Source organism: Myotis daubentonii, chromosome X (assembly GCF_963259705.1).
Source record: "Myotis daubentonii chromosome X, mMyoDau2.1, whole genome shotgun sequence".
NCBI classification, from domain to species: Eukaryota; Metazoa; Chordata; class Mammalia; order Chiroptera; family Vespertilionidae; genus Myotis; species Myotis daubentonii.
The window spans coordinates 39,460,103-39,472,158 of record NC_081861.1 but is presented as its reverse complement, the minus strand read 5'-3'; the positions used below and the strand labels follow the sequence as shown (position 1 = coordinate 39,472,158).

General features: G+C 40.1%; 1 protein-coding gene across 1 annotated transcript in view; it reads right to left on the bottom strand.

Moving 5' to 3' along the window:
- The window catches only part of CUL4B (cullin 4B), a 58,082-nt gene extending 54,862 nt beyond the window's left edge, over positions 1–3,220 (bottom strand). Inside the window, exons 1-2 of the mRNA XM_059679717.1 lie at positions 3,067–3,220; positions 1,646–2,191 (exon numbers count right to left, since the gene is read on the bottom strand). Of these exons, the coding sequence (XP_059535700.1) occupies positions 1,646–2,191; positions 3,067–3,094 (574 nt within the window). The 5' untranslated portion in view covers positions 3,095–3,220. The remainder of the gene's footprint in view (positions 1–1,645; positions 2,192–3,066) is intronic.
- Positions 3,221–12,056: the final 8,836 nt, after the last annotated feature.

The window sequence follows — 12,056 nt, the reverse complement described above, 5'->3', positions numbered from 1 at the left end:
AGCAAGGTATCTTTTTCCCTATTTTGCAACTGAGAAAACTGAGGCTGGAAGATTTATTTAGTAAGGTTTGCCCAAGGTCACTATAGTCAGTCAGTGGCAAAATTGGGATTCTAATCCAAGTCTGTTTGGCCCCCACATTTATGCAGGGTCTACATAAATGGAGACAACCATTTTTAATTCAGGTTTGAATTTAAACTACATTTATAAGCACAGTGAGATTTTTAAAAAATCAAAACACCCCAATGACTTCAGAACCTATGTAGTATTTTCAGAAAGGAAAGGAACATATTAATCCAGGCTTTAAATTTCCTTTATTAGCAACGAGTATTTTTTTTAATTAAAACATCTAAATGCCTTAATAATGTGTTTTCTATTTAAGAGGGAGAGAAAAAAATCCAAACAAAATCTCTGAAACCAGTATACAAATGCATTAGGATCATAGCTCATCCCTTAAAAAACCCTTGGCTATTAAATCGATGTATTTTAAGTGAAACAGTGAACACATTAGTCAATTGTAATTTATATCTACTTCAGAAAAGTCTACTATTAAATTAAGAAGATTACAACACTCTTGAGAGCCTGGAAATGGAAGAGGAGTGACAGAAAAGAAAAGGTTAAAAATAAGCACTATAACCCCCTACTTGAGACAAAATAGAGCATATTCCTGATTTCTAAATTAATGTTGAAAACGTAAGCATGGGAAATCTATTTTCCCAATATTGATATTTAGTCACAAGGCACTAATCTGGTAATTACTTTAGTTCATTCATTTACTTCTCCATTTAACAGTTTAGCATCTATTACTTGCCAGTTAAGAGTGTTGAAAAAGTCAGAAAAATAGAAACACAGCCAACAGATGCAAACTAATTCAGCTCAATTGACATTTTTTAAATCGCTAATTTTATACTTGTATCAATGTATTCCTAATACTCTCAATCACATATATCAAACAGAAAAATGAACACATGTTCTGAAAAGCTGCAGGTCAGTACTTTAAAACCCATTTTAATGATAAAATATAGGTATAGTAATTTTTCCTATCTTTAGACTAGTGGTAAAGAGAGTTACTACTTCTGTGTATATACAGCATTTTTCACTTCCAAACCCTACCTTTGGAAAGAAATGCAGAGATCATAAATATTTTTCTGCAAATATTGCTTCCACAGTGAGTTTCAAGAATACAGTATTCAACATTATGAATCTAACTATAAATCTTCAAGCATGAAATGATCATCATTGCTACCTGCATTTCTAGAAACTGGAGAATGTGGCCTACTGGAGCACAAAAATTAAAAATCCTAGCAGTGCCAAGACTATGTACCTGAAATAAAGAAAGCTCTTTAGAATATAAATCTCTCACCTGTAAAATCCGGATCACTCATACCGAATGTCAATATTATAAGGAATAACAGATTAGCTACAATAAGCTGAGATAGATCTCAAAATCCTGCACAGAAACACCCAGTGTATGCTTCAGCACCAGGATACCAACCACCCCCCACCCAAAAAAGGACCTCCCTCCACCTCATTGATTATGCATAAAACATTAGGCCACCTCTATTCAGTTTAATATATTAACATAAATAGGCACGTGACCGCTCAAGTGTCAAATTCTTAGGTGATTATGGATTTTAGCCTTGGTTACCTTTAAAGTTCTTGATCACTAACTTCTTGGCAGAGCCAGGCTTGCTGTTAGCAAAGCTAGAGACGGTGGTAGAAGATTTAGCCAGGCCGTTAGCGTGATGCCCTGAAGCCACAGAAGAGATTAATATACTCTTATTTTTAACTTGCTGCTGCTGAGATGTTGCAGCAGTTGGTGAAGATGAGGAGGAGGAGGAGGAAGATTCCTCAGCCATCTTCGCATCAAATCCTACAAACTCCAGGGTGTCTTCAAACCGCAGCTTCTTCTGTATCGGTACGTGGCTGGAAGCAGCTAAGGAAACCCCCACGCAGAAAGACGAGGTTGAAGGGGATGCCGAATCCCTAGGTGGTAAAGGAGGAGTAGAGGAGGAGGGAGAGGTGGAATCAAAGTCGTCTCTCTCGTTACTACTGTTACTGCCGCTGCTGCTGCTGCTATTTAACTTTCTCTTCTTGGCAGAGGTGGGCGGAGTGGTGCTGGTATTACCATCAGTGGCAGATCTGACCTCCTGAGCAGCAGCAGCAGCAGCTGAGGTATTGGGGGAAGAAAAACCTGTTGGAAACATGAAAATAGCGCGGTCAACAGGCAGAGGAGCATCAAAAACCTACGTTTATGTGCGTGCGTGCGTGTCGGAGAGAAGGTGGCAATGCTAGAGGGGGAAGGGAAGAAAGAAGAGAGGAGAAACACAGAGGACAAGAAGGAAAGTGAAGGGGGGGTTACACCGGGGGGATGGGAGGGTTTGGGAAGGCGGATAGGCTGACACCAGGAGCGAACAGAACAAGGGGGGGAGAGCGAATGAGAAGGCAGACAGGTAAACGGCCAAACCGTCCGCCTTTCCTGCTTTTCGGTCTCTCTCTTCCCCCCCTTGCTGCAGGAGCGACTCAGTGAGTCTGTGAGGCGGCAGCTCCTCCCCCCTTCTCTCCCTCTAGGAGGGAGGGGAGCTGCCCTGGTTGGGGGGAGGGGGAGCGAGCCGGGGCTTGTTATTGTCGAGAGCACGAGAGGCTAAAGATGGCGCTACTTCCGGTCACGCGGCACAGAGAGCGGGGCGGTGTCAGAACCGGAGAGTCGGAGCGGGGTGGAGAGAAGCACTGCGGTCTCCAGGGGGGCGGAGGAGCTGGCAGGCGGCGGGAAAGCAGCGACCGAGGTGCTCTAGAGGCTGGGACTCTAGGGCTCTCGCTCGCTCTCTCCCCTCGCTCGCTCCCCTCACTCTCCCGCCCCGCCGCACTCTCCCGCCCCGCTTCACTCTCCCGCTCCCCCTTCTCACTCTCCCGAGCCCCCTTTCACTCTCCTGCCCCCCTCTCACTCTCTTGCTCCCTCTTATTCCCTCTCACCCCAAGCCAGGCAGCGCTCTCCTCACCCTGCTCCCGGACAACTCCCAACGGCTCCTTAACGGTCCCGCGGGAAGCTCCGTGCCGCAGCGCTCTTACCGGAAGTGACTGAAGAGATACTTTTCATAGCTCCAGATTCTGAAGCCCCCAGGTCCGCAGGACTTGGGGGGTGTGGGGGAGGGGAAAAGGGGTGAGAGCTTTGGACCCGGCGGCGGGGGCGGGCCTTGGGACACCTTCGGAGCTACTGATTGGAGCGTTGTGAGCGCAAGGCCAGCGCGGGGCGGGGGGGGGGGGGAGTAAGGTGGTGGGAGACGGGATCCGGATGGATCCCGAAAGGGAGGGAAGGTGGTGACTGAGGGGCGGGGTGAGCTGGATGGGAAAATAGGGGAGGAGGGAAAGAGGGATGGAGAAAGGGAGGAAGTAACGAGTCAGGGAAGGGAGAATGGAAACTTTGAAAGAGATAAAGGAATAAGGAGGAGTTGCAAGGCACGGGAAGGAGTAAGCCTAAGTGGATAAAAACATGTCACTGTGTTTGCTGCTAGGGAGGAATGTCAGCACAGGAATGAGAAAACAGTTTAGATAGCAAGAAAAGGAGTTTTTGATTTGGTTGAGCTGTGAATTGTTTCGCTTATGTCAAGGACACTAATGACTCAATACTGAATAGGGCCTGAGTTTTTATATCTTTCTCAGATATGTCGCTGCGAACCTTTTTCCCTTCCTACCAAGAACATTTTATAAGATGGCAAGCCAAAGTTAAAGGCGCATTCTAAAGCTGAAAAACAGGAAGGTAACTAACATCACCCCCCCCCACACACATACATACACACAATTCCCAGGACCAACTCGACCCCATCAGTCATTAACCCGAGAGTTTAAAGAGTAAACAAAGTCACTTAATTTTACTAAATCTCAGCTCATATACATTGTCCAAAAGAAGAAATTTTAGGAGAATATTTGTTAAAAAATATTAAAACAATGTTTTCTATCATTGTATTCTATGACCCAAAGTTTTGATTACTCATAAGAACAAACCTCTTAATTTTTTTTAATTTTTTTTAATTTTTTTTAATTTTTTTTATGGTACAGAAAACATTTAATAGATGTAGAATAAACAGTGTACAATAAACAGTGATCATATCTTGCCCTCTTTCTTTATATTTTCATTTTTTAAGAAATAAGGAAACACTAGGGCTGGGTAGCTCAGTTGATTGGAGCATCGTCCAATACACCAAAAAGTTTCAGGTTCGATTCCCAGTCAGGGCACATACCTAGGTTGCTGGTTCAATCCCCAGTCATGCAAACCTCTTAATTTTGTTAAATTATAAACCTTGTAAATTTCCCTGCTGGGAGTTTTTATTTAACCTGAGAACATTAGGGGACAGAGAACACAATGTCGAATAAAGCTAAATTTGCCAATCTGTTGATTATTCTAACTGGAGAAACATTCAACAAGCATGTATTGAAAGACTTTATATGCCAGAAGCTATGTCAGGCCCTGCCAGTGAAGTAAGAGAATTTCAAAACTAATTTCCATATACAACTCTAACAGGTGTACAAAGTGCTGTGGAAATAGGTGAAACAAGAAATTTGGGGGAATTTTGTAATGGAGTTTCACAGAATTGACATTCATGCTGGGTCTCAAAGTGGGAGTTTCCAAAAAGATAAGAGGAGAAAGAAGGTAAAAGGCATTTTAGGCGGTGGAAAACAGGCAAAGGAGGGAGTTGTGAGAAGGTGTTGCCTATTTATAGAAATATGGAAAGTGTAGTGGGGCTGGAAAGTAGGATGTGTCTGGTTGGAAGTAAGGAAGGTGAGGCTCAGGAGTGCCTGGCACAAAAAGTCAAAAATTTGGGAGTCTACCCTGTAGGCTGGAATGGACAGCATGAAAACCAGCAAGCAAGCTGGGCTTTTAAAAGCAGGGAAGTGACGGATTGTGGGTGGAATAAAAGCAGTTTGTTCCCTGGCTAGTGTGGTTCAGTAGTTAGAAAGTCAGCCCTCAGTCTTGGGTTTGATTCCTGGTCAAGGGTATGTACCTGGGTTGCAGGTTAGATCCCTGGTCTGGTGTGTGCAGGAGGCAACCAATTGAAAAGTCTGACATAGAGTTTCTCTCTCCTTCGCTCCCTCCCTTCCATTGTCTCTAAAAATCAATGGAAAAAGAAATGTTCTTGGGTGAGGATTAACGAAAAAAAAAATTCTTTTTTAAAAAGCAGTTTGTATCCTATAACTTGTGATAGACCTATCAGAACCCTAAGAATAAATTTTCTAACTTTGTTTGCATAGGCTCACTTTATTCTTTTTGATTGTTTTTGTTTTCACTTTGCTTTTGTCTTGAAAATTCCTTAGTTAAAATGCAAATCCTACTAGAAAAGGTACCATAATGGGCCATTATCAGCTTTGTGTTGTTTGATGAGCCAGCTGAGAGCAAGGCTCTATGGAATTTAGGCTCCTGAGCCACACAAAAATAGGAAGATAGAGGCCTGAAAGAGGGAAGATAGACTCCTGTCTGTTTTTAATGTAGTGCCTAATATGTGACTGTAAACTCTTAAGACCAAGGAAGGTATCCGAAAATATTAAATCCTTCCTTATTGTGTCTCACATTTCACAGGATGCTGAACATGTGTATATGCAGAGTAAATACTTATTGAATGGAATATTTCACTGAATGAGAATAAAATAATGTCATGGAGGACTAACTGGTTAATTTTCGGGATTATGAACAAGGTTGTTCTAATTCATGCAGTTATATTCCTAAAATGCGTGTATGGATGGATCAGCTGATAATGCCCTAAAAGTACCTCTACTGGAACGATTTGCATTTTAACCAAGAACTTTGCAAAACAAAAAAGTGGGTCCTGGTCTAATTCATGAATTATATTCCTTAGAATGATGTATGGAAGTGCTAGCTATTTTTAAAATGACAAATATTAGTGCAACTGAAAGGCAATGGACATAAAGATAAAAGAAAACTGGTTTGCCACACGAAGATAAACTTTTATAAGTAACATAAAGGATAGGCTGAGGCCTGTTAATATTCAACTACATTCTAGTAATAATAGCTCCTAATCTGACATGGTTATCTAAATCCTTCACTCTCTAGAGTTGTGTGTTAGTTATGAAAGCACAGATCCGTGGCTCTTGAGCACTAATTTCAATGGTCCAATAGTCCAACCTACTATTTAAGTTTTCTGTGAAATAGCCTCAAGTGAGTTTTGTGGAAAAAATATTTTTTCTTAGTAATTAATAATAAACTTCCTTTTGACACTTTATAGCCTCATTTTACTTTGTGCCAGGTTAGTCCTCGATAAATAGCACACCTTAATATGTGTGTTATTTTAATAGTGATTTTTTAATTTGATATTTACATTTTATGGCACAAACCAACTTAGATATTATATGATGTGTGAGGACCAGAACTTTGTATCTTCTTGGCCCCTTGAACCAATCTAAAGGAAGAAAAACCTCCCACATTGCTTTGTAAAACATTATTTACTTCAAGAATCAACTAACTGAGGCTAGCTAAAATATAAGTGTATATTCTATACACCCAATGTTAAACACATCCTCAACATAAAAATACATTTTTCAAGGCTGAAATCACTGAAACCACAATAATGTAGACATGCAGTGTAGGACACCATACAATTATGGCCATTATCAGACTAAACCAAATTGGGCACTAACCACATATTCCATATATTAGAATCTTTCATTTTGTGAGATTTCAATGCATAAATTAGAAACAGTAATTAAACTTTGCAATGCTGCCAAATAAGGTATAGTTATAATTGGCCTTGTTTTAATCAAGTAAATAAGTGTGTAGGTATTTATAAAGGTAAATACATGCATAAAGGAAGAAATACAATGAGGGCTAGTTTTTCTAAATTCCATTCCCATATTTCTGTAGGCATCTCTCTAAAAAGGCAGAGTGTAACTTGTTTCCCTGTTTTGATCAAGGAAATTCCCCTGGGTGCTTGATTCTTATCCAGATATCTCAGAGCAGGGGCTTGTCAAAGGACAGACACTCCTGGGAGCTTTGTTCTCCATGAGATTTTTGATAAAAATAAGAGATACTGCTTGCTCAGAATACCAAAGATGTTTCTGCAGCCGCATTTGTTTAAAACTGTGTCCAGAAAAACAACAACAAAACTTCTGGGTAAAAGGTAGCCCATGTTCTCTATTCACTTTTATGTAGGACCACTTTTGAAGCAGGGAAATATGGCAAAGGCCAACAAAACAGTGATGAGATGAGAAACATTGTATCATAATAAGGGCTTTGTTATGCTATCAACAGCAAGGGGCTGCTATGAGATGACTGGGGAGGCCAAAGTTTAGGCAAAGATGATCCAGTTACACAATGTGAACTGACCCTTTATCCATCCTGGAATTGCTTTATATAAAAGACAAATTAATAAAAAATGCTGAACCCTTAGTGCTCAGTAAAATATAAATAAGCAACACAAATCTCATTTGTAAAAAAATCATTTATCTTCTATGTAAAATTGTTTCATCTACTGAAGAACTACTAACTCAGGTACATCAACAACCATTTGAGGACTTAGCTCCTTAGCTCAGAGATTTTATCTAAGGTCATACCCATGAGCTGTCTGGAAAGCAGGTTTAAGGACCAACAGGGCCAGGCCATTTGCCCTGGAGGTTTGGGAATGAGAGACTGAATTTGCCATAGGTTAACTTCTTCCTTTGGTGCTGCCAAGCACTTGCTTATTATGGGATTTCTGGGCCTATTTTTAACTTTCTGTTCACTTTATCAATGATTCTCGCAGTCCTTCCACCCTCACCTGCTTTAAGGTTTGATCTTCAAATGGCATTCAGCTTTTCTTTTTCTCAAGAGCAGGGCCAATTTAGGTTTAAATCAGTGGTTCCCAACTCTGACAGCACAACAGAATTGCCTGGGAGCTTTAAAAATACACCTTTGTTCAGGTCTGAACCTAGTCCAAGGAAATTAGAATCTCTGTGAGTAGGGTCTCAACTTTCAGTATTTTAAAGAGGCTATCTGGGTGTTTCTACATAAACCAGAGTACAGACCACAACTGAAGGTGAAGTACCATTGTGATTTGAATGGGGCTGATAAACCTTTGTACTCCCTTTAATGCCTAAAATTTAAATTACTTATTCATTCCATTTGATTAAAAAATACCCCCCTCTAGGAATCATTTTTTTCAGGTGCAAATTAGCCAGGGAGAATCTGGAGGTAAACAGAACTAGGAGTAGGCATTGCAGTGGGGGGTGGGGGTGGGTATAAAGTTACAGTCAAGCGAGGAAAGATTTCAGAGAGTACATTTTTGCTAACTTCACAGTATTGCCTGAGGCAAACCCAACTTTGTGAACTAAATATTTAAGACTTAGTCAAATTTGACAGCTCATTTTACCTAGCAAACCATCTTAGAAAATTTAAATATTTTTAATAAGCAAAACAAAGAGCAGACATTAGGAATGTAGGTTTTAAACTATCCATAAATGCCCAACTTCTGAACTATTACTTACCATATGGATGTTTCTATTGCCAAGTGATCTGTTTTTTCCTGATTCTATTAAATGTTCTTCATTCCCACCAATAGCATTATTTCTCTTGCCAACTCATTTGGTCATTCCACAAAAATGTATTGAGCAACTAACTACTCCAGGCAAAGCATGGTGCTAGATGTCATAAGGGAATACAGAACTAATACAAAATTCCATTTGCAATTGATTTTACAGGTTTTCCAGACACTTTTACACAGAATCTTATATTGTCCTCATAGGCACAGTGTGAGATAGGTCAAAGCCATCCCCATTTTACAGATGAGAAATAGGCTCAGGGAAGGAAGTTAAAACGACTCGACTTGTCAAAGTCACAAAGCCCACAGACTTAAACCAAACCTATTTTTTTCTAATTTCAAATACAGTACTTCTCATACTTTACAATTTAGTAAGCAGACATGCCAAAAAATTGTCTCAAATAATAGACAAGTTAGGAAAAGATGTTCAGAGCCCCACTCACCAGGAGAAAAAATGAGGAATCACAAAATAACTCCTTTATTGAGATGAGCCAAATCACAGTGTCCAAAAGGAGGCCAAGCTTGGATTCATTCCAGGCCATCCTTAAGTTGGAAGGACACAACAGCAAGAAGTGTACATTCAAGGAGACAGTGGTGCCCTGGCAGGTTGCTCAGTGGTTAGAGTATCATCCCCTCCTCACCCTAGGGTCTCGGGTTCTATTCCTGGTCAAGGGCACATACCTAGGTTGCAAGTTCAATCCTGGCCCAGTCGGAGCTCCTGTGGGAGGCAGCTAATCCATGTCTGTCTCTCACACTGATGCTTCTCTCTCTCTCTCTCCCTCCCTCCCTCCCTTCCACTATCTCTAAAAATCCACTCTCTCTAAAAAAATCAATGGAAAAAATATCCTTGGGTGAGTATTAACAACAAAAAAAGGAGTCAGTGGCAATTTGGCTCTAGGAAATTAGTGGGTTCTCTGGCTGGACACTCAGCCATTGGCTGATCTCCACCGGGAGTAGAAATCAGCTCCTTCTACTGGCCAAATCCAGGCAAACACTGGATAAACACTGCCTGAGGACCCATTATGATCCAGTCACTGAGCATACAAAGACAACCCTTGACCTCAAACAGTTCGCAATTGGCCTAGTGGGTGAGGAAGACAGTTACAGGACTGAGAGATAAAAGCTGCTAGGAACCCAGAGAGAGATACCTGCACAGAGGTAAGGTGGGTGGGGTAGAGGAAGGGTAGGAGTTGGGAGAAGAGTTTCCAGAAAGAGTAGTTCAATTTAAATCCCTGATGATGAGTGGGAATTAGCCAGGCTAGGGGAGTAGGAGGGAGCAGGGGGCACAAAGAAGGAAAACAGGGAGCATGCTTAAATCCTTAAGGTGAGGGAGAATAAGGCATATTCAGGAAATTTCAAGGAGACTAGTTCTTAGGGAATAGTTTCATTCTTTTTTTTTAAGTTTCTTTTTTTCCAGTTTTTTTTTTATTTCAAGAAAAACGATTTAAAATATAATAATGTTACATGCAATAAACATTAATATCTCAAGAAAAACTTTTAAATATGATAATGTTACATGCAATAAACATTAAAGAAAAATGATCTTACATATAATATTACATGTGATAAATATTAATATTTCAAGAATAAAAGGTTTTTAAGTATATTAATATTATCAAAACTGTACTAACATAGTATGATATAAAAGTTGTAGGAAATATTAAAAATCTGCAAGTAACAGGATTACTTCTATTATATTCTAGTATACTTTTCCCCTTTGGCTCTATTTTTGTTCATCAATTTATGTTGTTCATTATATTCCACAAATGAGTGCGATCATATGATATTTATCTTTCTCCGACTGGGTTATTTCGCTTAGCATGATGCTTTTATTTTATTTTTTAAAAAATATATTTTATTGATTTTTTACAGAGAGGAAGGGAGAGAGATAGTTAGAAACATCCGTGAGAGAGAAACATTGATCAGCTACTGAGTTTGTGCCCACAACCAAGGCATGTGCCCTTGACTGGAATCAAACCTGGGACCCTTGAGTCCACAGGCCTACGCTCTATCCACTGAGCCAAACCGGTCAGGGTACCATGAAGCTTTTAAAGTCTATTTTGTCGGATGTGAGTATTGCTGCTCCAGCTTTTTTTTTTCTTTTACATTTACATGGAAAAATTTTTCCCATCCCTTCACTTTCATCCTATGTGTGTCTTTTGTTTTGAGGTGGTCTCTTGTAGACAGCATATAGTTGGGTCATGTTTTTGTATCCATTCAGCTACCCTATACCTTTTGATTGGAGCATTTAATCCATTTACATTTAGGGTTATTATTGAGGCACTTATTCATAGCCATTTTAATTCTTTATGGCTAGGTTTCTCTGTCTGTTTCTTCTTCTCAGTAATCCCTTACAACAATCCCTTTAGCATTTCTTGTAATGCTGGCTTTCATTCTTAACCAGAAACTTTGGAGTGCTAAGGAAGAAAATAAAGGCAGCATCCCAGTCTCAAATCCTGTCATGTAAGTGATTTTTAAAAAAATTTTTTTTAATTGATTTGAGAGAGAGAGAGAAATGGAGAGGAAGAGGGAAAGAGAAACATGGATAGGTTGCTTCCCCCACGCATCCCAACCTGGGGTGGAACTCACAACCTTTTGGTGCATGGGACTGCACTAAACCAACTGAGCCACAACAGCCAGAGCTATAAAGCAGTGATTTTCAACCTTTTTCATCTCATGGCACACATAAACTAATTACTAAAAATCTGCAACACAACAAAAAATGTATTTTTTGCCGATCTGACAAAAAATAGGTGTGATTTTGATGATTTACAAAAAATAATAATTACCTACCCTTTTTGCTCCAAAGTGATTTTTATTTCTCCCATCACCTTTTATCCCCTCTATGCCCTCTTCCACCTCAACCTATTCCCTTCCACCCCCACCATCACCGCGCTAATGTCCATGTCCCTGCATTCTCTCATTTTTTTCTTTTTTGCTCAATCTTCCCACCCCACCCCCACCCCCCGTTGTCTGCCTGCTCTCTATCATGAGTCTGTCTCTATTTTGCTTGGTAGTTCAGTGTGCTCATTACAGTCCACATATGAGTGAAATCATATGCTGCTTATCTTTCTCTGACTGGCTTATTTCACTTAGCATAATGTTTTCCAGGTCCATTCATGCTGTCGCAAAGGGTAAAATTTTCTTCCTTTTTATGGCAGCATAGTATAGTATTCTATTGTATAAAGGTACCACAGCTTTTTTATCCAATCATCTACTGATGGACACTTGGGCTCTTTCCAGATCTTGGCTATTGTAAATACGTAGGGGTACATATATTCTTTTGAATTAGTGTTTTGGGCTTCTTTGGATAAATTCCCAGAAGAGGAATCGCTGGGTCATAAGGCAGTTCCATTTTAAAAATTTTGAGGTAACTTCATACTGCTTTTCACAATGGCTGCACCAGTCTGCATTCCCACCAACAGTGCACCAAGGCTCCTTTTTCTCCACATTCTTCCCAACACTTGTTGTTTGTTGATTTAACGATGATAGCCATTCTGACAGGTGTGAGGTAATAGGTCATTGTGATTTTATTTA